The sequence below is a fragment of the Anomaloglossus baeobatrachus genome, chromosome 1 (genome assembly GCF_048569485.1).
Source record: "Anomaloglossus baeobatrachus isolate aAnoBae1 chromosome 1, aAnoBae1.hap1, whole genome shotgun sequence".
In the NCBI taxonomy this organism is placed as follows: Eukaryota; Metazoa; Chordata; class Amphibia; order Anura; family Aromobatidae; genus Anomaloglossus; species Anomaloglossus baeobatrachus.
The window spans coordinates 770,334,387-770,360,143 of NC_134353.1; the positions used below are offsets into that span (position 1 = coordinate 770,334,387).

Below are 25,757 nucleotides of genomic sequence, written 5' to 3' on the forward strand. Positions count from 1 at the left end.
CCGAGCAGCCCGTCGGCTGTTGTGGGGGTGGCACACTTACCTAAAGGGAGTTGGGTCATATGGGCATCTCCGTTCTCCGGTGCCAGCGCCTCCTTTCGGCCATCTTAATCCTCCTTTTTCTGAAGCCGGGGTGCATGATGTGTTCACGTTATGCACACGCGCCGGCATTGAGGTCCTGCGCAGGCGCACTTTCATCTGCCCTGAGGAGGGCAGATCAAAGTATTGTAGTGTACCTGCACGGGACCGGCGAGTGTGTATGACGTAGGACGTGTCATGCACACAGGCTCCAGAAGGAGGACGAAGATGGCTGAAAGAGGAGGCGCCGACACCAGAGAACTGGGATGCCCATATGGCCCAACTCCAGCGCAGCGACTGTTTTAGGTGAGTATTATAAAGTGCTTCTACACAGCGGCCTGGGCTCTTATATACAGCATGTTAGAACGCTGTATATAAGATCCCACTGGTGGTGGCCGCAGCTTATAGACCGCAAATCTGCTGACAGGTTCCTTTTAACCTGTCTTCCATGTAGGGTCTGTCATGCTCTACTTGCCAATCATGTGTAGTGCCGGCTACACAACTTTTTACCTGCCCTCCATATGTTGTGTATAGTCTGTCACTGTCTACATACCTTCCATTTGTAGTGCAGGCTACACCACATTTTACAAGCCCTGTTTGCGTAGATCAGTGTTTCTGACTGGCTATGTGCCTACTATATGTAGTGTGGTGCCTAGCACTCTCTAGCTGCCCTCCATGTATAGTGTGGGGTATGTAATTCTCTCTGTTCTCCTGGCCATCAAACTGCAATATTTAGTAGCTATAAGCATCCTGTGAGTGCCCGGCAATGACATTTATCACTATTTTTTTTTTCTCTGAGTCTTCTATTCCCTCTTCAGAGACATGGCGATAATCTAGTAAGGTGCCCAGAGGAGGCAGGCTGGAACCTGTGTGATCACCTGTAGTACAAGATGACTTGACATGTCTGTTAGTGTTAGGGAGCGTCCCAGAACAATAATAAAATTACTAGACCATTATGAGACCCTGTATTCAAGCAACTCAGATTTCTCTTCAAAGTCGTGAAACATATTTCATAACCACACAGCATGTTTTAGTCGCACTTTAACATCTAATGGTGGCTCAGTTTACGTTGAACTAAGAAGAAGACTATTTTTGCAGCATGTTTTGCATGTTGGGTGACCTACCTTATCAAGAATAATTTCATGCTCCTTCTGGAAGTTTCCACCCTATAACAATAGTCATTAATCTCTACAAGAGGATCCATACTTTATATAATACATGTTGTGGAAATATCCAAAATTACTAGTTAAATATCAGTTTCCACGTTGTGTACAGTGGCATGCAAACCTTTGAGCACCCTCGTCAAAATTACTGTTATTGTGAACAGTTAAAGGGAACTTGTCATCAGATTTCTCACCTATAAGCTGTGGCCACCACCAGAGAGCCCTTATATACAGCATTCTAGAATGCTATATATATGCTATATACACTGGAGATCAAAATTAGAGACCAATGTATGATCACTTGCTTTTTTCAGAAATAATGTAATCTACCTTGATGAACATTTGAAGATTTTTTTGTAAGGGTACACCATGCCACTAGAACAGTGTTTTACAAAAGATCCAAAGTTGATCAACATAAAACCTTTATTTTGCCCAAAACATGATGATCATAATTTTAGAACAACAATGACTGTAGCACAGAAAAATTATAAGTAAATAATCTGAAGGTAACAACAGTCACCAATCAGTAGGAAGTGTAAAGGCCTTTGCTTTGAATGACTTCATCAAATCTGTGGCCACAGGACATCACTAGTCTCTCATACTGCTCTGGTGTGATTTTGGTCCACTCTTTTTCCAGTCTCTTCCACAGTTCTTTGACTGGCCTGGGTTTCTTTGCCACTAAGGATTTTCCAGAGGTTTTCTATTGGGTTTAGATCTGGACTCTGGCCTTACCATTTTATTGTTTCAATGTTTTCTGTTTTCTGTTTCAAGGTAGTGCTTTACCAGTTTTGCTGTGTGACAGGGGGCATTGTGAATGTAAGCAAGGAACCACGTGTTGTTGAAGAAGGTTCTGATATGCACTTGCATTCACTCTTGTAGCTGTATGAGAGGTCCAACTCTTGCTGCAGAAACATTCTCCAAACCATGTCACTTCTTCCACCACCTTTCACTGACTTCTTAACAACCTTTTGGTTCAATCTTTCCCCAGTTTGTTGATGAACATAATGTTTCCCATCAGGCCCAAATAAATTAAACTTGCTTTCATCACTAAAATGAACTGTGGACCACTTCTCCTCTGTTCACACAACATGCTCTCTATCTGCTAATGAGAGGTTTGGTCACTGCAGAATGGGCTTTCATTTAAAAATGCTCTTAAAAACATCAGGACACTGTATGACGAGCCAGATTCTTACCCTGTTCAGTGGTGAACTGGCAAGGAATTCCAGCTGCAATGTTGAAACGATTACCCATGGAGATTCTCGGCATTATCCTGTCCTCTCTTGCATTTCTCTTTTGAGGGTGACCAACCTTCTTGGGGGACTTGAAAGAGTTTGTGATGTTGTAAAGATGCAGTATTCTGAAAATCCCAATCTTAGAAGGACCAACTCCTCTTGCTATGGCTGATAGGATCACCCCTTTGCCCTTTATCTGGACAAGCTGCAGCCAGAGGGATTCAGTCCCTTTGGAACAGCATACCATTTTTGCAAAGTCAGGGCAAACTGGAAAGTTAGGCTGCCAGTTACATAGGGTTTGTGAGATAATTAAGGAAATTAACACCAGGTGCCAGATTAGCACCAATAACTTGCAGGTACCTGAAAGTGTTCTCTAATTTTGATCAGTGTTCTTTTTCATTTATCTCATTTACATTTTAAGTATGTGTTTTTGAAAAAATTCAATTTATGAAATAAGCTTAAAATACTGTTAATTTTCTCATGTTAGTATATAGCCACATAAGACTACACAATGACCTTAACATTTAGGAAAAGTGAGTGTTGTTCTCTAATTTTGATCTCCAGTGTAGATAAGTCCTCAAGCCAATCTGTATAACATATAAAACACCTTCTATATACTCGCCCATGGGTCTGATGGTTGTCGCTGGTCCAGTGCCTCCCATTTTCCTTCCATATAAGATAAGTGCAAGGCTGGAGTATGCCACCTGTAGCCATCTGTTTTATCTTCGCTGGGTATTACAATATGGGGGACCCTATGATATTTTTTACATTACTTAATTAATTTTTACACAACTATAGAGACGCAGACAGCGTGTGTGATTCCAACCAATCACAGACGCTGTCATACAGGGTGGGGTGCGTGGTCTGACTACAACCAATCACAGACACAGGGACTGATAATGGGTGTGGAAGCAGTGAATATGTATGAGAGCTAATGATTGGACCCGGAAGTAGCGTTACAGCCGTCGGGAAGGTGGGGAAGTATAACTGTCCTGCTTTAATCCTTTTTTTTTCTTTTTTAATTTCTATCATTACTTGGGGTGGCTGAAGCTGAACAGCAACATGGACTTCCCTGAGAAGTCGGTGTTTGGGGTCCATGCACATACACTAGGTGTCTAGTAGGAACCCTGAATTTTACAGCAGTTCGCGTTTGCCCATCACTAATCATAACCAATTATTAAAATGATTTGTCTTTACATGAATATAAGGATATATTAATGTGTGCAATGTACAAACTGCTACATGTATTAGAAAAGCACTCTTGGCAATATTTTTTTCTCTAAATTTGTCTGTATATGTTTATGGAATGTAGTGTGAGTGTAATAAAATACTCACCTACTACCAGTCTCTCTAGGATCCAGCACCATTCTGCTCCTCTTCTCAGTGACATTACTGTACTTCAGACAATACGATCACTCTATGTTATATATGGGAACGAGAAGTCTCTTTTAGGCCCCCTTCACACGTCCGTGAAAATACACGCACATGTGTTACGAGCCTTTTTCGGGTCCATGTCCCATTTTTGTGTCCGTTTTTATGGTCTGTGTGGCATCTGTGTGAATTGCGTATGCTAGCCATGTGTGCGTGTGAAACATAACTGACATGTGAATGTAATGTCCGTGTGAAATGTTCTGTGTGTGATGTAACATGTCGTTGCTAAGTACCTGCTGGCAGCAGACAGCGTCGCGCGCTGACTATGAACTCAGGTGAACTTGCTGTCACAGTTGGAGGATCCAGCTGTGGCCGCGAGTAACCTGAGTGACAGCTCAGCTGATCGCAATACTCACCTCAGTTGCTGCGTGGAGGTGACAGGAGCGGCTGTGTTCTTCTGCAGCTCCTGTCCCCTTCATGTAGCAGAGCTGTAAGCGACGAGGGACCTCCGTGGATTACGTCGGACCTGGAGGGGTTTTTGGGGCTTAATAAATTGGTGAACGCGGGTTTTTTCTAGTGTTTATTATTTTAAATAAAGGATTTTTTCACTGTGTGTGTTTATTTACTGTAACTTACAGATTAATCATTGGGGGTGTCTCATAGACGCCTGCAATGATTAATCTAGGACTTATTGGCAGCTATGGGCTGCCAATAACTCCTTATTACCCCGATTGACAACGCACCAGGGCAATTCGGGAAGAGCCGGGTAGAGTCCCAGAACTATCGCATCTAATGGATGCGGAAATTCTCGGCGGCTGCTGGCTGATATTGTTAGGCTGGGGTGCTCCCCATAACGTGGAGCTCCCCATCCTGAGAATAGTTAATTTAGCACGATACTTTAAGAAAAACTTATTGCTTACCCCTTCAAAATGTCAATTATATTTTATAACAGAGGTGGACCATTCATGTTGTGAAAGAATATGTTTGTTCGCGGACACACTATGTCCGCTGTGGGCATTGTTTCTTAAAGACCACTATGTGGAATTAAACAGTGGCATTTGGATGTGCAGTGTCTGATTGACACAGGCTCCCCTGATGAATTTGAAGTGAAGGAAACGCATTGGGAGTTCTCATGATATATGCTTGGAGGATGGAGTGATGAGATAGCCAGAGGAGGTCTATCCCTAATATCCCCACATCTTATGAAATTGTCAATTTTGAATAAGCCCATCGCATGGTGAGACTACTCCAATTTTTTCATAATGCTCATTCATGGTAAGAAAATGACATATGTATAAAGAAAAAGAAATGTTGAGTATCACCAATATTCCTCATATAATTGTTTAAACTTAAGGATAGATTGTGGAGGGCGGTACCCTGTAATAAACTATCTTTAAGAAGGATAAGGTAGTGTGGCTGATAACCTGACCTTATAGAGGAAGTTTACTTGTGCGCCATACCCGGGATTTCTGGTCCGTTTGAGCTTAGTGACCCAGAACTGGGTAATACATTTTATATCCACGGTTTTATTGATTATATCATTTTAACCAGTATTAATAAAGGTTATATTTTAATATGAAAATATTTTTCCATCCTGAGAATACCAGCCTTCAGCCGTGTGGCTTTACCCTGGCTGGTATCAAAATGGGGGGGACCGCACATCGATTTTTTTTAATTATTTTTTTTTTTTAATGCACAGTATAGACCCGCCCACCGGCTGCTGTGATTGGTTGCAGTAGACAGCTCTCACTCAGCGTGGGGGCGTGTCTCACTGCAACCAATCATAGGCACCGGTGGGTGGGGAAAGCAGGGAATACGAGATTGTTTAACGAGCGGCCGGCTTTTTCAAAATAGTAAAAGCCGCCGGAGTTTATTTTACAGCTGTGCAGTGCCGCGCCGGTGATCGGGGAACAGTAAGTATGAGAGAGGGGGGAGACTGACCGACAGACTGTGAGAGAGGGACAGAGAGACCGACAAACAGAGAGACCGACCGACGGACTGAGGGAGATTGACCGACATACACAGAAATAGAAAGAATGACCGACATCGCTAGAAAAAAACACCAAACGGACACGGACCATAGGGAGATGCATACGTGTTTACTAACGTGTGCGCACATACCCATAGACTTTCATTGGGTCCATGTGTGCATGCTCCATGCAGAAACGGACATGCTTCTGTTCAACACGGAAACACATACGGATCACGGACATGCACACACGGACATTATGAAATAACGCACGTGTGACCTCAAACATTGATGCATGTTTGTCCGTGTCTCCGGTATACACGGAAACGGAAAAAACACGCACGTGTTTCACGGACGTGTGAAGGGGGCCTTACAATGTATATAAAATAAAAAAAAATACATCCGAAGTTCGCTCACAGTTGTAAATGACACAATCCAACTCCTTTTTTTTTGGATACACGTCCATTGTTGACTATAACATAGATGATTTTTTTTCATTATTTCAGAAGCTTTGGAGAAGGAATTATTATTGTTAAAATGCGATCAAAATAAGGTATTTCTGGAACTGCAGTTTTGATTGGCTTACTCAAAAAAGATTATACAATTTTTGGATACCAGAATATACTGTGAGGGTAAGAAGTTGTTTACAGATTTTTTTTTTTTTTAAACCAAGTGATAAAAATAATGTTACACAATTAAAGTTGTCACCCTATATATATGATTGATTTGCTTCTTTGGAGTGAGTTTATAAGGGTAAAAAGGACTATTGACAATGATCAGGTTGTTAACACATGGCTGAATCAAATGGGTAATAAATTTGTTATGAGAGGATACCCTTTGGCTTAAGGAGATATAGTGCCTGTGACAGGAATTCCCTCTAGACATATTAATATAATTGACAGAACAATGACAGAATCCCTTTTGATTCTATCTATAATAGAAGTGGGATTATTTCAAATATACTGAGGAAACATTGGACAATATTGGCCACTGGATGTCCATCAGTAACGGAATTTATATTGCTCCCTCTATTATTTTACAAGCGGGGTTGTAATTTGAAAGACAAACATCAAAATAGACATTGGGTCAAATAAAACCTCTGTACAGACAATTTTAGGAACACCAAAACTTGGTAATTTTCCATGTCTAAAGCCAGCTTTACACCTTACAATTAGGTGTGCGATCTCGTATGTGATGTGACACGCCCAGGTCGCATATGCGATTTAATGAGATCGCACGTAGGTCGTTCATTTGCTGTCACACGTGCGTTACTAGTCTATGTTAAATTGATCAATGTTATGTGCGATCCTTTAGATCATGTGTTCTGTGACGTATGCATTGGGCACCTTTTTTTTTTTTTTATTTACTGACTTGCCAAGCGTGTGTAATGTGTAGGGATGCGTTTTTACTATGTCATCTGCCATTCAGCTCTGCTACATGGCCGCTGACAGCAGACACAGACAACCATGTAGCAGAGCTGAATGGCAGATGACAGCAGACACAGACAGAGCCGCACGATCAGAATGAACTCGGGTGAACCTCACCCGACTTCATTGTGATGCTGCGGCTCTGTCTGTGTCGCGTCCCGATTAGCGGTCACCAGTGAAGGGCTCACCGGTGACCGCTAAACTCCTGAGTGACTGAATTGAGCAGCCCTCTCTCATACTCACCGATCCCCGATCCCCGGCGCTGCACGGCGTTCACACTGCTCCGGCAGCTTTTACTATTTTGAAAAAGCCGGCCGCCCATTAAACAATCTCGTATTCCCTGCTTTCCCCGCCCACCGGCGCCTATGATTGGTTACAGTGAGACACGCCCCCACGCTGAGTGACAGGTGTCACACTGCACCCAATCACAACAGCCGGTGGGCGTGTCTATACTGTGCAGTGAAATAAATAATTAAATAATTAAAAAAAACGGCGTGCAGTCCCCCCCAATTTTAAAACCAGCCAGATAAAGCCATACGGCTGAAGGCTGGTATGCTCAGGATGGGGAGCTCCACGTTATGGGGAGCCCCCCAGCCTAACAATATCAGTCAGCAGCCGCCCAGAATTGCCGCATACATTATATGCGACAGTTCTGGGACTGTACCCGGCTCTTCCCGATTTGCCCTGGTGCGTTGGCAAATCGGGGTAATAAGGAGTTATTGGCAGCCCATAGCTGCCAATAAGTCCTAGATTAATCATGTCAGGCGTCTATGAGACACCTTCCATGATTAATCTGTAAATTATAGTAAACAAACACACACACCCGAAAAAATCATTTATTAGGAATAAAAAACACAAACATTTACCCTGGTTAACCACTTTAATCAGCCCCAAAAAGCCCTCCTTGTCCGGCGTACTCCAGGATGGTCCAGCGTCGCATCCAGCGCTGCTGCATGGAGGTGACATGAGCTGCAGCAGACACAGCTGCTACTCTCACCTCCATGCAGCAACTGAGGTGAGTAGCGCGATCAGCTGAGCTGTCACTGTGGTTACCCGCGGCCACCGCTGCATCCACCGCTGGATCCAGTGACAGCGGGTAACCTCAGTGACAGCTCAGCTGATCGCGCGGCTGTCTTCAGTTGCTGTGTGGAGGTGACCGGAGCGGCTGTATCTGCTGCAGCTCCGGTCACCTCCATGCAGCAGCGCTGGATGCGACGCTGGAGCATCCTGGAGTACGCCGGACATGGAGGGCTTTTTGGGGCTGATTAAAGTGGTGAACCAGGGTATATGTTTGTGTTTTTTATTTATAATAAAGGATTTTTTCATGTGTGTGTGTTTATTTACTGTAATTTACAGATTAATCATGGAAGGTGTCTCATAGATGCCTGACATGATTAATCTAGGACTTATTGGCAGCTATGGGCTGCCAATAACTCCTTATTACCCCGATTTGCCAACACACCAGGGCAAATCGGGAAGAGCCGGGTACAGTCCCAGAACTGTCGCATCTAATGTATGCGGCAATTCTGGGCGGCTGCTGACTGATATTGTTAGGCTGGGGGGCTCCCCATAACGTGGAGCTCCCCATCCTGAGCATACCAGCCTTCAGCCGTATGGCTTTATCTGGCTGGTTTTAAAATTGGGGGGGACCGCACGCCGTTTTTTTTAATTATTTAATTATTTATTTCACTGCACAGTATAGACACGCCCACCGGCTGCTGTGATTGGGTGCAGTGTGACACCTGTCACTCAGCGTGGGGGGCGTGTCTCACTGTAACCAATCATAGGCGCCGGTGGGCGGGGAAAGCAGGGAATACGAGATTGTTTAATGGGCGGCCGGCTTTTTCAAAACAGTAAAAGCCGCCGGAGCAGTGTGAACGCCGTGCAGTGCCGGGGATCGGTGAGTATGAGAGAGGAAGTAAGAGGGTAAGACTGACATGGACAGAGAGAGAGGGACAGAGATAGTGACGGACTGACAGAGATTAGTGAATGACAGACATTGTGAGGCGCTTCAGAACGCAGCTTTTTAGCTGCGCTCTGAAGCAGACCTTTTTTAAGCTGCGGTGCAGAGCGCACACCTGCGCACATAGCATCAGACAACAAAATCGTATGAGGGATGTCACACGTTACAATTGACTAGGTTCATACAACAAAACGTCCAATGTATGAGGAATAAACGACGTGTATGCGATCACTGTATTTTCGTTCAATCTTGATCGCATGTAGGTTTCACATGCAAATACGTCACGAACGATGCCGGATGTGCGTCACTTACAACTTGACCCCGACGACGGATTGAAAGATCTATTGAAGTGTGTAAAGCAGGCTTAAGATGTATTTGTTGATACAATATAGCAAAGGGTGACGTTTTCACAGATCCACATAGAGGAAAAAAATGCAACATCAAGTATAGGTGTACATGCAATTCCAGTTTTGTTGTATATATGATTATATACCCCTGTGGACGTATTTATTTGGGTGAGACCACTATGAAGTGAAAATGAGAATTAGCAAATATAAAAGTACTATCCATACAGGTATACATAATGAGCTACCTATTCCCCAACATTTTAAAAGTATGTCACATACCATTAGTTACATTTGGTTTTGAGTATGTTCTCCTCTAGAAAAGAGTGGTGATCGGGTTTGCCTATTAAAATGGATCTCTATTTTGGATAGGCTACAGCCCAAGTTGTTTTAGCTTTGAGTATAAATTACATTCTTGCATATAAAATATAGATGATATGTGCTTGTTCTCTGTATATTGGGGTTCCTTTTATGATTTTTTTTTGTGTTTCTTTTAAAGGATTATTTACACATGATGTGGATGACACACAACATATCTTTTCTGATGGGTCGTACCAAGGATAGACTATGTGATGTTTTACTCATTACAATTTATAACAAGAACGACATAACTTTAAAACACTAAATGGATTGCCTGAAAAGTATTTGCAGGGAATACTGCCTGTTATTTAATAAATTCTATATAGTTTTCTGCTGCACATTCAATTTATATGGCATGACTGGGTACGCGGACCCTTGGTTGGGAAGTAGCTTCAAGCGTCCTGGTAATTTACCCGACGGGGATGAAGCCTTCAAGATTCATTCCTCACCTGCTCCAAAATTGGGGTACTAGCGCACCGATGGGATAGGACTTTCCCTGACACAGTCCACCAAATCCCAAGCGTGAATCCTGAGAGCAAGCTCACTCCGTTAGCCATACAGGTGGGCGGGACCGGACTAGTTCCACACTACAGGGTCCAAACAGTGAACAAGGTGCCACGGAAAAGGCCACAGGCTAACAAGCAACACCAAGGGCACAGACCCAAGCGTGCTCCCTCCTGGCTGCAGTGGTGCTCAGAATTCTGGTTTACAGGCTGTCGGTGTCAGTATTCTTGGACTGAGTGATTACACAGAAACCCTTCATTTTCCCAACGGCACCCTACTCCTGCCCTACCAACACAGGGCCCCGGGGCACAAACCCCCTACCCACGAAGGGGTTAAACACCTTGCTCCTGCACCATCACCACCGGGATCCCTCTTTCCCCAACAGCAGCGGTGGTATCCCACTTTACCACGCACCGTGGGTGGCGTCACGAACTTCTAACTCCCCTGTACATACTCCCCTTTTCAAACTCGAGTGTCCGCACGAACCCCCGGGTCCGGAGACCCCTCGAGCCACCGCGGTTCTGGATCCGAGCGGCTCGCTCGCTGGCACGGGGGCGGTATAGGTGCAACCATTTTGTGTAAGTTTGTTAAAGATCTTTAATGCTTGAAACATCAGTTTGTTTTTCATAGGGAGCAATAAAGGAATTTTTTGATATTTTATATCCATGAGTTCTGTCCATCAATTTTTGATTGGGACTTCTTTTACAATGTAAGCCTATGAAGAATTGTTCTAATGTTCCTTAGACATATATTTTAAAAGTTACGTCCAGGTCGCTTAGAGCACAGTGTGATCTAAAGAGTCTGCAGAATGGTGACGTAAAGGAGAATCGGAGCGGAACGGCGCTGGATTCTGGAGATCTTGGAGAGAATAGGTGAATATATTAAGAGTCCCATTAAACACATTTAATTAACAAAACATTAATGGTAGTGTTTCTTTAGTGATTTTGGTATCATAATATGCAAAAAAACACCATATAAGCTAAATATCAATGTGCAGATAATGCAATATAATAACTGTAATTTTACAATAATTCATACTTTCTACTATCATAAAATAAAGCCATCTGACCATTGGATTAGGAGCTGTGGGGTATTTAAAGATGAGTATTAGTTATTTTTTTTTAAGTTACACATTTTGCTGTTAGATTTTTTAACTTTCATGGATTAATCAAAAATAATTTAAGGGGTTGTGCACTACTAGGAGAACTCTTTCTCATTCCACATGTTTCCCCCTATTAAAATAAAAAGCCTATAGTCTCCTCCCATGGAGACGCGGTTCTAGCGGTGTCTGGGCTCACGTTCCAAGGGATTATGTGAGGTTGTGATGTCACGTGAACCCCAAGCCTACCTTCAGACTAGGGTGGGGTGGGGGGAGAGAAGTCGGCAGTGATTGGGGGTGAGGCTTGTGTTCCTGATGCTTATGTGAGGTTGTGAAGTTATGCGAGCCTCGCACTAATCCACGCCAACGTCTTTCTCCCTCTCTTTGGATGCAGGAGCAGTCAATAGGAAGTGAGCAGTAGCCACAGGTCTCATTTCCTGTTGATTAACTCATTTGCCTGAAGATGGCGGTGGTAAAGCATGGGCTTCACATGATGTCACAATCTTTCATAAGCCCTTGGATCATGAGCCCAGACACCACTGGAATGACGCCACCAGAGGTGAGTATAAGCTTTATTATTTATTAGGGAAAAACATGGAATGAGAAAGTGTTATGGTAGAAGTGGTAAACCCCTTTAACACTAGAAGTCCCAGAAATTTCGAGCTCCCCCATGAAGTCCCGAAAGAGGTTCAAATGACCCTTAGGCGGGCTTTGCACACTACGACATCGCAGGTGCAATGTTGGTGGGGTCAAATTGAAAATGACGCACATCCGGCATCGCATGTGACATCGCAGTGTGTAAAGCCTAGATGATACGATTAACGAGCGCAAAAGTGTCGTAATCGTATCATCGGTGCAGCGTTGGCGTAATCCATAATTACGCTGATGTGACAGTCCGATGTTGTTCCTCGCTACTGCGGCAGCATACATCGCTGTGTGTGAAGTCGCAGAAGCGAGGAACATCTCCTACCGGCGTCACCGCGGCTTCCGTAGGATATGCGGAAGGAAGGAGGTGGGCGGGATGTTTACATCCCGCTCATCTCCGCCCCTCCACTCCTATTGGCCGCCTGCCGTGTGACGTCGCTGTGACGACGCACGACCCGCCCCCTTAATAAGGAGGCGGGTCGCCGGCCAGAGTGACGGTCGCAGGGCAGGTGAGTGCATGTGAAGCCGGCGTAGCGATAATTTTCTCTACGCCAGCTTTCACAAGATATTGTACCTGCGACGGGGGCGGGGACTATCGTGTGCGACATCGCAGCATCGGCTTGCAATGTCACAACGTGCAAAGCCCGCCTTAGTCCAAACTGACAACTCTGATGGGTAAAATTAGCATCCTTCCATTTGTAAATGTGGCCATTGCCTGAGGAATCTGCAGGGGGCAATTGTGTTGATCCACCTCAACAAAGGTCTTGTAAGAGAGTGTAAACAAAAGAATGTCATTCGACCCGTCACTGGGTTCCAAAGGTAGAAATGTTAATTGACCCCTCTCTGGGAATTCTAGTGTTAATGCCAACAATAGTATTACAACATTAGATTAAGATGCACACATTAGGTACAATACTAATAATAATCTTTTACTCTCCAAGACTTGTTATTCTGTTGGATTGAAAGTTGTCATTTGTGTTTCATCCTTTCATCCCCAGTATGTAACTGTAAACATCAGAATATGAACTCAAATATGGTTAACTTTGAAAATTTCAGGTATATTTTACTTAAAAAATCTTACGTCCTTATACCATATTTTTTTAAATATTTAGAATGTGATAAAAAATAAGGAAAGGTGTTATATTCACTTTTTAGATCCTCAATCACCATTCCTACCTATATGATTTCTTTGTCCCCTATTTAGCTCCAGTGATGATGGGTTGATGGGCTAACATCACAAGTCACCAGGGGAGCAGTGGACTGAGACTGAAGTGAGCACAATTCCATCAGAGTTCCCACAATTACTGCCGTTTCTTAGATCGTCTACTCCCCTCCACCAGGTAAATGGAGGACAATAGATGGAAAACACATTGCGGAAAGAGCCTTAGCAAACACAACTGACATTCACATTTTTTTTTATGGGAAATCACCAGTAAAATTATATTATGGTATGATAAGTCATTTAGTGCTCAACTACTAATGCAAATTTATGATCAGCATTTATTGTGTAATATGATCACATTAATCACAAGAACCTACACAACATACTGCACCTTTAAAACATATTGAACCCATCACAGCTATTGGGCATGTCATTTATTTTTATGAACTGTCCTGGATCTTGTAGGCAGTGAGAGTAGTAATAGTTTCATATCATTGCAAGAATAAATGTTAAAAATTCAATGACTTATAAAGTGTTAGAGCATTGTGTTTACAACCTGAAATAGTTCAAAGGGAACCGGTGATGTCCCTAAATGCTATTAACCTACAGATAAGGGGCTATGTTACAGATAAATAGCATTTTAAAGCTTGTGGGCAATGCACTGAAAGCCCAGCTACCAGAAAGAGAAATTAACTTTTTTCCTTCCGGCAGCCTCCGGTTTTCAGTCATATGTGTGCTGCTGTGGCTTCAGTCACCTCTCAGCATACAGTGAGCAGTGGTTGTAAGCCTGCCCTGACAAATTTTCTAAAAGCTGCCTCTGCACTGATGTGGTACAGAAACAGATGTCAATGTGCCAGGGTATGCTTACACCCACTGCTCACTGTATGGTGAGCGGTGATGAAGCTGCAGCAGCACACATCTATGACTGAAAGTCTGAGGCTGCTGGAAGGAAAAAAGTTAATTTCCTCTTGGTAGCCAGGCTTTCAGTGCAGCAACAAGGCAGCTTTAGAACACTATTACCCTAGAGAATAACAGACTAGGGTTAGTTTCACACTTGCGTTGGATGGCTTCCGTAGCATTGCGTTGTGTGACGGATGCAACGAATGCGTTGCATATAGTGGCACAACGGATGCTACGGATCGTGCAAAACAATGGAAAGCTTTTTTTTATTTTATTTTTTTCTTCTTTACAGTTTTACCGGCAGCAGACTATTGTGAACGATCAGCTGATCGCTCTCAATAGCCGGCAGCCGGTCACTCAGCTGAGCGCTGTCACTTGCCGGCGGCCGGGCATGCCAGCGGGCGGGCGCTCAGTTGAGCACTGTCACTTGCTGGCGGCCGGGCATGCCAGCGGGCGGGCGCTCAGTTGAGCACTGTCACTTACCGGCGGCCGGGCATGCTGGCGGGCGGGCGCTCAGCTGAGCGCTCTCACTTGCCGGTGGCCGGGCATGCCGGCGGGTGGGCACTCAGCGGAGCGCTGTCACTTGCCGGCGGGCGGGCATGCCGGCGGGCGGGCGCTCAGTTGAGCACTGTCACTTGCCGGCGGCCGGGCATGCCGGCGGGCGGGCGCTCAGCTGAACGTTCGGCCACTGCAAGACAAAATAAAGTTTGTGATTTAAAAAAAAAAAAAGGAGCATGCGCAGTGAAATCCTGAGGATTCCGCTGCTCAAAAAAATGTTACATGCTGCGTTCCTCCCACTGGGCGGAAGCAATGGAGCGTCGCCCAGCGGAAGCAACGCAGGTTCTTTGGCACAATCCGTCATCCATACAAGTCTATGGGAAACAGCGGAATCCGTTAACGGATTTTGCTGTTTTCCAAAATGGCGGATTGTAACGGAAGGAAAACAACGCAAGTGTGAAAGTACCCTTATCTGCATGTTAATAGCATTTGGGGACATGAAACATTACCTTTAACTGAATAGTCTTCTGATTTTGTTTTTTAAACAACTCACTATATGAGCTAAAACTTTAGAATATAGTTTTATTGTGCTGAATAAATACACTAAAAACACAAAAGTGCAATGAAGTTAAAGAAATGAAATACTTTATAAAATTAACAGAAAAAAATGATAAATTTTGCATAAGTTACCAGACCAGCAAGTAACCAATAATACCTTAAATAATACATATCAAAAAAATAACAAGAATGGCTCTACAGAGACAAACATCATAAGTCTCAATAGACAATGTAAAGAATAACATGTCTGCACATATAAAAAAAATCATTATCAAAAGTGCAGTCTAGTACTTGATCAACAATAGTCATTTTTATACAGAGCTGCAGGCAAGATTCATCCACTAAAATATGCATTGCTGTTTTAAAGATATTCTTTTGCTCAATCACCATTTTTTTTTTTAAAGCAATTGGGTATTAAAAAAAAAATCTATGCAACAGTAAAATTCCTTTAGTCCGGCACCTAGTTGTCTGAAATAATGGTTTTCTAGCACCCATCAAAAAGAATGTAGACATTTGAAATTTTGAAATTAGGATGTTAAGACATTGAAAGACCTGTGCTCAGTCTCAAATAAAGTAAAAATTCCTGTTGGCTACAATTTGATCTGTATGACCACAGTGACCAGGGGAGATATTTCTTTTATCATCAACAGGTTGACTTTTAATCCGTCTATAATTTTTTCTTTTAATAAAATAATTGAAAAAAGTCACAGAGCAAATTTTAGATCAAAACACTTAATACTAGATTAACACATATATAAGGCTCAGACTGCACAGTCACATACTGTAACCTACAGCCCAGACAGAGGCCTTGCTACTACTCCAATTAATGATGCTCCTATGCACCAGAACAGTGGTCCCTGACATTTCTGCGCTTGAGAACCACATTTAGCTCTTATAAGGGATCACAAGCCACATTTAGCTATGAGAAAAGGTCGGTAGCCACATTCAGCTCCCGTCCCTCACAGTAGTTACACAGAGCCCCCATTACCAGTATAATGACAGCCAGGGCTTTTCCACAGAAATCGACAGAACGAGGAAGTATGCCAATATCCGGGGATACCTATCTGATCTTTGGTGTTGGGCTACTCACAAATGTCACCATCTGGAGACCTGCTCTTGATAACTGTTTGCAAGACCTTCTTCAAGTGCACCTAGCTGGCAGACAGCCACGAGCCATACATCACGGGGCCATGAGCAACAAATGGCTCCCGAGACACAGGTATGACCCCTGCACTAGAACAATCTGTCTGCTGGCTTATGTTGTTGAAGCAGAGATACGGTAGACTATAAAGTCAAAAATGAATCAAAGCTTTTACGATAGTATTCTGATGTAAAAAGCTTTGAAACGTTGCAGAATTTTGGCACAACTGGTGGATATGCAAAAGCGATATGACTTTTTGCATTCTCAAGCCCAACATCTACAAACTTTGGAGGGGGTGGGGGCATGACACATCAAAATGACCCAGATGGGACTGGATTAGGATGTGTGGCGAGGTGCACACAACAGTGCATGACACTCCTTGAATGTTCTTAATTCATGAAGAGGAATACACATCTACGAGAATCAGGAGTGTCTGACTCTAGCTCATCACCTCACCAAGATCGGTATGAACGATGCCAGTCTTGATGTAACAGGCCTTTTGTCTGTATTCTCGAAAATGGCTGCATAGGGGTACTAGTAGGAAAATATGTTACTTAGGACACCATGTAGTCAAGGCCTAAAGTCTGTTTCACAGATCCGGCAGTTCGCCGGATTGACAGATCAGGCACACTCCAGTACAGTGTTAATACTGTACAATGGCATCGCAGCAAGCTCCGGTCACATGCTCTGGTCAAATGACAGCATGTCACCGGAGGTTGCCACGATGCCATTGTACTGCATACACTGTACTGGAGGGTGCCCGATCCGTCAATCCAGCGAAATGCCGGATGTGTGAAACGGCCCTAAGGCAGCACATAGAAGGAAAAAAAGTCAACACCAATATTAATTAGGTCACATTTTTCATGTGTATAATTGTACAGTTTGGGTTTATTTTTCCCAAAACTCATTTAATATCAATTTTATAATCCCTAAAGTATAATTCCTGATTCCACAGGTGCCGGATTATCAGATATTTACATTGTGTTTTTTCTTTACAAGACATTGTATGTTTGACCACATACTTTCCCACAATGTTAAATTTGGCGTCTTTTCTGATTCTGGGAGAAACAGGAAACTGCTTTGTGTTTTATGATAACTTGCATTTTCTTTAGTATTTCTTAGTAATTTTGTAACAATTTGCTTTTAAAACTAGACATAAATTCACATAACCTTAAAATAGCAGCTATTCATTTCTGGAATGAATATTTCTCCATCTGCTTTATGTTGCTTAAGTTGACCAACCATCAGAGTCATCAGATTCAAGAAGCCAGATGTTGAGGTTCAGTTACAGCAATACTACAACTAGTCTTCTCATTACAAATACACTGATAAATGAAGATCATTTGAAGGCAACATTTGCATACAAAACACCATCTCTAGAATATGTCTATTACCGTGGTCACACATTGGCTCTTTTTAGGCATTTTCCTTTTTTTGTTGATTGTCATATGTTCGATGTGTTTTTACACTCTTGGGAATTTTAACATATAAATATATAGAATGTAACAGTTCATTTAACATATATTAGTACCATGTTTTTGTTTTGCTGTTTCTATAAAGTAAAAAGATACTTTATAATCATTTCACAAATCTATAAAATTTGTGAATTTATAAATCTATAGATTGCTTCCTTCCTAAAATAGCACCACAGCTGTTCATGGGTTGTATCTGGCATTTTAGCTCACTTCCACTTATAGGCAATACTACAGACAAGCCAAGAAGAAATGTGCTACTGTGTCTAGAAAATCAGTCATATTTTTATCATTTTGTGAAACCCTATTAAACATGATAATGACTGAAAAAATCTCAACCATTGTATTACACCATTTAGAGGGGTTGTACCACAAGCACAACTTATCACCTGTTCACAGAACAGAACAGATGATACCTGACAGTCTCACCACTGGGACCCCTACCAATCATTAGAAAAGTGGTGAGGGGTGAACAGCAAGCCTGTGTGCCCAATATCACATTCTATGTCTCCAGGACTATCCGTGGGATAAATGACGTTGTGATTGTTAGATGACCTTCAAAAAAGAACACAGTGCTCATGTCAAATGGCAAAAGATAAACCAGATCAGATCTTATACTTTGCATTGACGAGAGGCAATCACCCCGAAACACCGTGTCTGCAAATTGGGGTTCTGATCTGGTATAAATCCTAAGTCATATGAAAAGGCTTGTTAAAAGGACACTTTTGAATTGTCGGATTGCTACTTCCAATAGGTGGCGCTAGTGTTTGTTTCCTTCCTCCCTTGAAAGATGAACCAGACATGTACAGGGTATTGATATGCTGTGGGTACTTATCCCTCTCCTCTGTAGATAAACCGTCTCACGTAGTTTGTATGCCATGAGCTTCTGAAAAGCTTTATACTGAAAAGCTTCATAAGTCTTGACGCATTTCCCCTTTCTTCAGGTTCCTTAGGAGGCCGATGAGGGAGCCCGGGATTTGAAGCTGTCTGTCATATAACTGGCATGCGTTTAATTCATCCATATCTTTGTCATTTGACATAAGCACTTTGCACTTTATGATATTACTACTGTACTTTATAGACACTGCATTTTGTTTTGTATACAGGGCTAAGCAGGGGAAGTCTACGGTGAGCGGGGCTGTCATATTGCAATCTAGGGTGCCAATCTCCGCTGCTAGGTAGGACACAGGAGAGAGTGACTCCTTTAGAGTCAGTATATCTCTACTTTTCCTGTGCACCTATAGGAATTTTTTGTTCTTTTTTGAATTTTGCAAACTGGTTGGGATTTTTTAATAGTATCTTAATAAAATTTAGTGATTTTAAAGGGCATTTTTGTTCTATTATATACTTGTATATTACCCTTAGCAATTAGTTTCTTTGATTGTTATACAACCCCTTTAAATGATGTTATGTCACAATATCTAATAACCTGTGTTACAAGAATTAGTCCACTACATAATATGTCTGCTGAAGCTATGTCTGTGGATGAAATAGTATTGAAACAATGTTGTTCAAATGATAATATAAAAAACCTTAATATTTTCTCTACCCAATACCGCTATGGCCAGTACTGGTATCATCAACTGTCTAGGTTGCAATTGATATAACCCACATTTCCCATATATTATTTCCTGAAAATGGGTTTATACATTTTTCATTTATGACTCAACTAATCAAGTGCATTTCTTGCTGTAAGCTGACACTAATGCACATATGCCTTGGCATATCCACACATAATTTGATCCTACTCATTGACAATGTAAAATGTGTAACAGGGCTCCCATCATTTCCTTATTCCAATTTATAATACTGGTGTCTTCCTATATGGTAGAGGGGTGTTTAGATCCCATCAGTCACTAGGAGTCCAGCTTCTATTAGGAATTGATACATATGCTGAGCTAAGTTGCATTTAGTGTGGATGGTATACTGTTAATGCAATAGACTAAATCGTATATGATAGAGTTCAGCAAAACGTTTTGCAAGAACCTGTTCCAGCAGTCACATTAGTAGTCACTGGCCTCCAGACCAGAGCCCTGTGGCCACCTCCTCATAGTCAGGATAAAAAGACCTCAGAACTCTTTCAAATTGCAAACAGTAGTTGTTAAGTTTTTTGTTCAAAAACCAAAAATGTGATGTTTCGGTCATAGTACATGACCTTTCTCAAACATTGTATTGCAGGAGCTGATTACAATGTAGAAAAAAATTAAAGTGAGCGGTAGTATACCTGTCCTAGTGACCGAAACGCCACTTTTTTTGATGGCTGGACCTTAAACAGAACAACTTTACCGTGCAATTTGAAAAAGAGTGCCTACTAGTCAAAGGAGGAGTTAGGGATCTTAGAAGGTACAAGGATGTTTTCAGGGCTCTGGTTTGGCAATATATTAGCGGAGGAGATCCAGCCTCACAAGCGCGGTCTTTTTATTGAACAAATCGAATAAAAACCATAGCTAAAGAATGAATGAGTGCTTTGTCACTCAAAATGCATAAAAGAAAAGATAGTCACTACTTATGTTTTTTAGCTATGGTTTTTATATGATGTATTCAAATAAAGAAGACTGCATTTTTGGAGATGGATCTTCTACTACTTTATATTGAATTTCATTATGGCAGAAATGCTCCTGTGCTCCAACAGCAGTTTCCAAGATCTAGAAGGGAGATAGACTTCATTTATATTTTATCTGCACCTCTGGTTTGGTAGTCACAGACTACCAATGTGGCAGGAAGGCCATTGTCCCTTGAATCCTCTTGCTCAATTGTAATAAATGGTAAATTGTACATTTTGTGACACGAATGTCCTTAACAGATAAGGAAAAAAACTTTGGGATCAACACTTAGTGATGAATATTTTACCAGGGCTAATTTACAAAACATAGTCGTATATTGATTGTCCACTTGGAAGAAGTGCTATTTACTATATTGTACACCACTGCAGACAGGCATCGCAAGGATTCTGCTGAACGCCCAATCCATTAAGCTGTTGACAAGACTTGAAATCTGCCCTGAGGGAAGTGTTATAAAGCACCAAAATATGGAAATGACATTTTTTACATTCAGTCTATAGCGTTAGAGTAAATTACGCTTTACTACCTTTAGACAGTTGCAAAGATTTTCTTTAAAAATGTTGTTATATTGGGTTATCGAATAACCTGTAGTGCTAATTAGTAAACATGATAATTATATATGTTAAATGACTGTTATCATTCCAAAACCAATAATGTAATATATCAAATATGTTATTGTAAGTGCGACTAAAATATAATAGATTATTTTTTCATACAATCTAAGCAGCACTGCATCTTTAAATATCCAGCAATTTGTCACATTCAATTTTACAGCACAATGAATTAATGGGAATATATTGGTGGTCAGAATTATGAAAAAAAATTGCATATTTCTTGAAAAAACGAAATATGGTTAAATGTTCATTGATTTAAATACTATTATTAATACAATTCATCTTCTTGCCAGCACGTAGTAAAAAATGGGTTCTAGACTGTTCGTATTTTGAATGTTGATGCAATTATATTCCCTAGAGAATAGAGAGTCGATTTAATATAGGAGGAACACATTCAAAAATGGACGCATAGTAAGACATTTGGACTTTGGTAGCCAGTACCAGCTGTTCATGAAAAGACCCTCCGACTGGAGTTTAAAAAATAAAGATACAATCATAGTTATCTTTTACTTTAAAAATTCTAAAGATGAACAAAAGTAGTGTTTATATATTTAAGTCTTGTTATAAATTATAAAACTCAAGTCTCTTCCCAAAGGGAAGCATAATGCACTTCTGTGGTACCTTTGCCAGCAAATATTTGGGTCACATTGGAAAACAAAATAATGATATCACATCCTATTTCCCATGAAGAGCCATGTTCCTGTTTGGATGGTGCAGTCTTGAAAAGTGTGCTCCTTGAGATCATGTAACTTATTGGCAAATCTTAACTCATTTCCAAACACAAAAATGGGAATAGAAACCTCATCTTCAGCAGGAAATTAAAATATCGCTAATCACTAGAGGTTTTTTCTTATCGATTAGAGTGAAGAGCAAATATCCTTTGGAAGACACAGAGGAGTTTGTAGACAATGATGACAAAGTTCTAGCATGAGGTAAACTCCTCTTGATGTCAAAGTAAGTAGACATGTCAGGAGTGCGTTCTATTATATCCAACACCTAGATTTTTCTCTAACCAAATCTCTGCTAATTGAGAAGCAGACGCAAATGTACTTGCTTTAGAACCCAGGCACATTTTATACTGTTTGGGGTTTAAGTTGGGGTCACATTGGACAGGATGAAAAACATGAACCACTCCCGTTTCTTGACTTCGAAAGGCTTTGAGACCAGAAGATATAACTTTAGTAAAGAGGTCGACATCTTCCAAGCCCCATCCTTGAATGGACGTATCAAAGCCACCAATTTTCAGTAGGTCACTTTTATAAATACAGGTAATACCATATCCATAGTCTCGCCAAAATCCAGTTTTTTTCGTAAAGACAAAGTTACTATCTGCATGAGGATTTCCTCCATATATTACTTTTGGGTCATATTGACTAAATACAATTGGGTAATACACTTGTTGTCCCTGAATAGTGTTATCCCGACACCTTTGTAGAAAGTCTGAAGTGAACAGCAAGTCTACATCACAGAAGAGCAATAACGTGTCATTGTCAAACTGAGCAGACCCCTTGTCAAGACTCAACCCCCTGGAAAACTGTCCTGACATTTTCATTATAGACATTTCCGCCAGTGGGTATTTATTCTGATATTCCGCCATGAGTTCTATGTGCTTATAGGAGTCTGAGTTTGTTTCAGAATCAAATAAAATAATGACTAGATTTACATTTTGCTTTGGGATCAGGCAGACCTTTTCATAATTTTCCATAAACCTTGTGAAGATATCATACCTTCCGGTGAGCGGAACAAGGAAATGTATCTTCTTGTCATTCTTTTCTTTCATTTCCTTAGTCATGTGAAGAGCAGAAAACATTTTTAATGAGTTAGATAAAAATGAAAAAGACTGTGTGTCGCTATTAATGCCCTGCAAGAAACTCTGCACATCTATTTCTTCATCTTCTTTGAAGAATGGTTTACTAAATGACTGTTGCAGATATGCATGACGTCTTACGGGAACAGTCAGTTTTCTACCTTTATGCCTTTTATATAACAGCAGCAAATCCAATATATATTCTACGCCATACATAGGATGGATCCTGCGGTAGCCATACTGGATTTCTTTAAAATCAATTAACCTTCCTCTTGATTTGGAGTTCTCATTGATCATTTCCATTACTTGCATCACCGTGTCATCCAAAGACACCTTGAGAAGGTTATTAAGACTCTGGCATGGTGGAGCATTTGCAGACATTGAATATATATGTTTTCCTGTAAGAAACTCCCATTCAATTACTTCATTTCTTTCCCGTGGCTGAAATCTATTGAAAGATGGCATCATACCAAGCTGCTGGTCTAGCTTGTTTATTTCCATATTACTAAGCTTGCTCATCAAAACACTTTCCCTATGAAGCTGGATGGTGTGAAAGCGTAATTCAGAAATCTTCCGGCTCAGTATGTAATTATGCAGCCTATACTGGTATGCTGGTCTTTTATTAGGGTGCAGTGTTATAGCTGTATGAATTTTGCTGTTGTGCAGATCTTGTATATATCCTTTTCTGTTGTGTTCATAATTTTCATGGAATAGTTGCTGCATCTGGAAAAAAAAGAGCAAAGAAATGCTGTAATATTGATATATCTGTATAATAATATCCTCATGTTTCACACAACAGTATTCAAGTGTAAAATAGAATTGCTTAAGACAGTAAATTATATAATTTTATATATATATATATATATATATATATATATATATATATATATATATATATATATATATACACATACAGTGTGTGTATATATATTTTTATTTTGTTTATTTATTTATTTAATTATTTAAATATACATACATATATTATATAAGACTATTTATTACAATAAAAAGGGAAATGACAAAATTACAAGCATGTGCACGATGCGTATGCTTTTTCATTTGTCAAAGTCTACCACTGACTCCTGTTGCATATATTTGTTTCAAGTATGCTTTCAATATAGTTGAGACAAAGGTATAGATGAGCCACACATGTATCAATAGCATAAGGACACTCTGCTCAAAATGCCCATAGACATGTGATCAGTTAGGGCAGGCCAAACACAGTGTCAACCTATCCCTAGTATGTCTGTGCCAATGACAATCTTAGTTTAGTGTCTTTACAGAGCAGAAATGTATACTTCAGTAATAGCCAAGCCACCTGAATTACTTTTACTTTCATATATCTTGTATAAATAGACCCTTAAGGAGTTTGCCCCATGAACAAAGTACATTTTACTCAAAAGATCTTGGAATAAATAACTACTTTACAATAGCTGTGTTTGACCATGCAGAAACAGCTCCTGGCCAAGGAAAGGAAACAAAAGAGTATACAGACAGGACAGCATTGGATCACAGATGATTCTTTCTGTGAGGTAAAACATTTTCCTGACTGTTTTATCTCAAGATTGTGTGTTTTTGCCACATCCCCAGCTCATCATAAATCACATTAATGACATATGACATACTTCCTACCTCTCTGATTTGATTTATAAGGAGTTCAATGAACTGAGGGAACGTCAGAAACACTCAATTATGTGATAAAACAGACAGGGTAATATTTTACCTCACAGAAAGCAGCAGCTGCAAGCCACTGCAATGTCATCTGTATAATCACTTATTCTTCATTCCCAGGCCAGATGTGGTATGATCAGACCATGTCCCTGTATGGTCAGACTCGGCCATTACACAGCACATAGCAGGGACACACATATAGGATTATCAGCGCAGGAATATTTTTTTAACACATCCAATTGTGGAACTTATTTTTATTCCAAGATCTATTGATTAAACTGTACCTTGTTCGTATGACAACCTCTTTTAGTCATGTGCTGCATTAAAATCTCTCATGGGTGAGATTACTTCACAAGCAGTAAATAAATACATCTATATTCTTATTTAAGCAAGATTCTGATCTAATTCCAGTTTGTTGAATAGACAAATGCTATGTTTATACACTTTCAAGCATATATCCATTTACTTTGAGTTTGGAGCCAGAACATCCATTAAGGTTTATACACGTTCTTGTTACAGAACAATAGCAGCTTACTTAATTGGCTCAATAATGTAATCCATGATGTCAGAATAACACATTTTGTAAACTTAAATCACAAAACATAAATCTCCAAACTAAATAAATATGTATAATAGTTTTACTAAACTCAAAGAAGGTTTACATCTTCTGCTTCTTCTCTGTCCTTAACCATATAAGGTATATTACAGGCGCTAAAAGCGGTTAGCCTGGGATCTTGGCAGCACTAATGTAATAAGGCCACTGGTTTATAACAACTTCTGTAGGAACACTTAAGGGGGCTTTACACGCTACGATATCGTTAATGTTTGATCGTCGGGGTCACATTGTTAGTGACGCACATACGGCATCATTAACAATATCGTAGCGTGTAATACTTACCAGCGACCTTAGGTGACCTCAAAAATGGTGAAAATCGTTCACCATGGAGAGGTCGTCCCAAACTCAAAAATCGGTAAGGGTTGTTTAGCGTTGTGGCTCATCGCTCATGCGGCAGCACACATCGCTATGTGTGACACCGCAGGAGCGAGGAACATCTCCTTACCTGCCGCCAGCCACAATGCGGAAGGAAGAGGTGGGCGGGATGTTTACATCACGCTCAGCTCCGCCCCTCCGCTTTGATTGTCCGGCCGCTTAGTGACGTCGCGGTGACGTCGCTATGATGCCGAACGTCCCTCCCCCTTGAAGGAGGGATTGTTCGGCAG

At 41.1% G+C, this 25,757-nt stretch overlaps 1 protein-coding gene across 1 annotated transcript in view; it reads right to left on the reverse strand.

Moving 5' to 3' along the window:
* Positions 1-14,977: 14,977 nt before the first annotated feature.
* CHSY3 (chondroitin sulfate synthase 3) overlaps positions 14,978-25,757 on the reverse strand; it is a 489,704-nt gene continuing 478,924 nt past the window's right edge. The window contains exon 3 of the mRNA XM_075324637.1: positions 14,978-23,588. Coding sequence (XP_075180752.1) covers positions 22,026-23,588 — 1,563 coding nt within the window. The 3' untranslated portion in view covers positions 14,978-22,025. The remainder of the gene's footprint in view (positions 23,589-25,757) is intronic.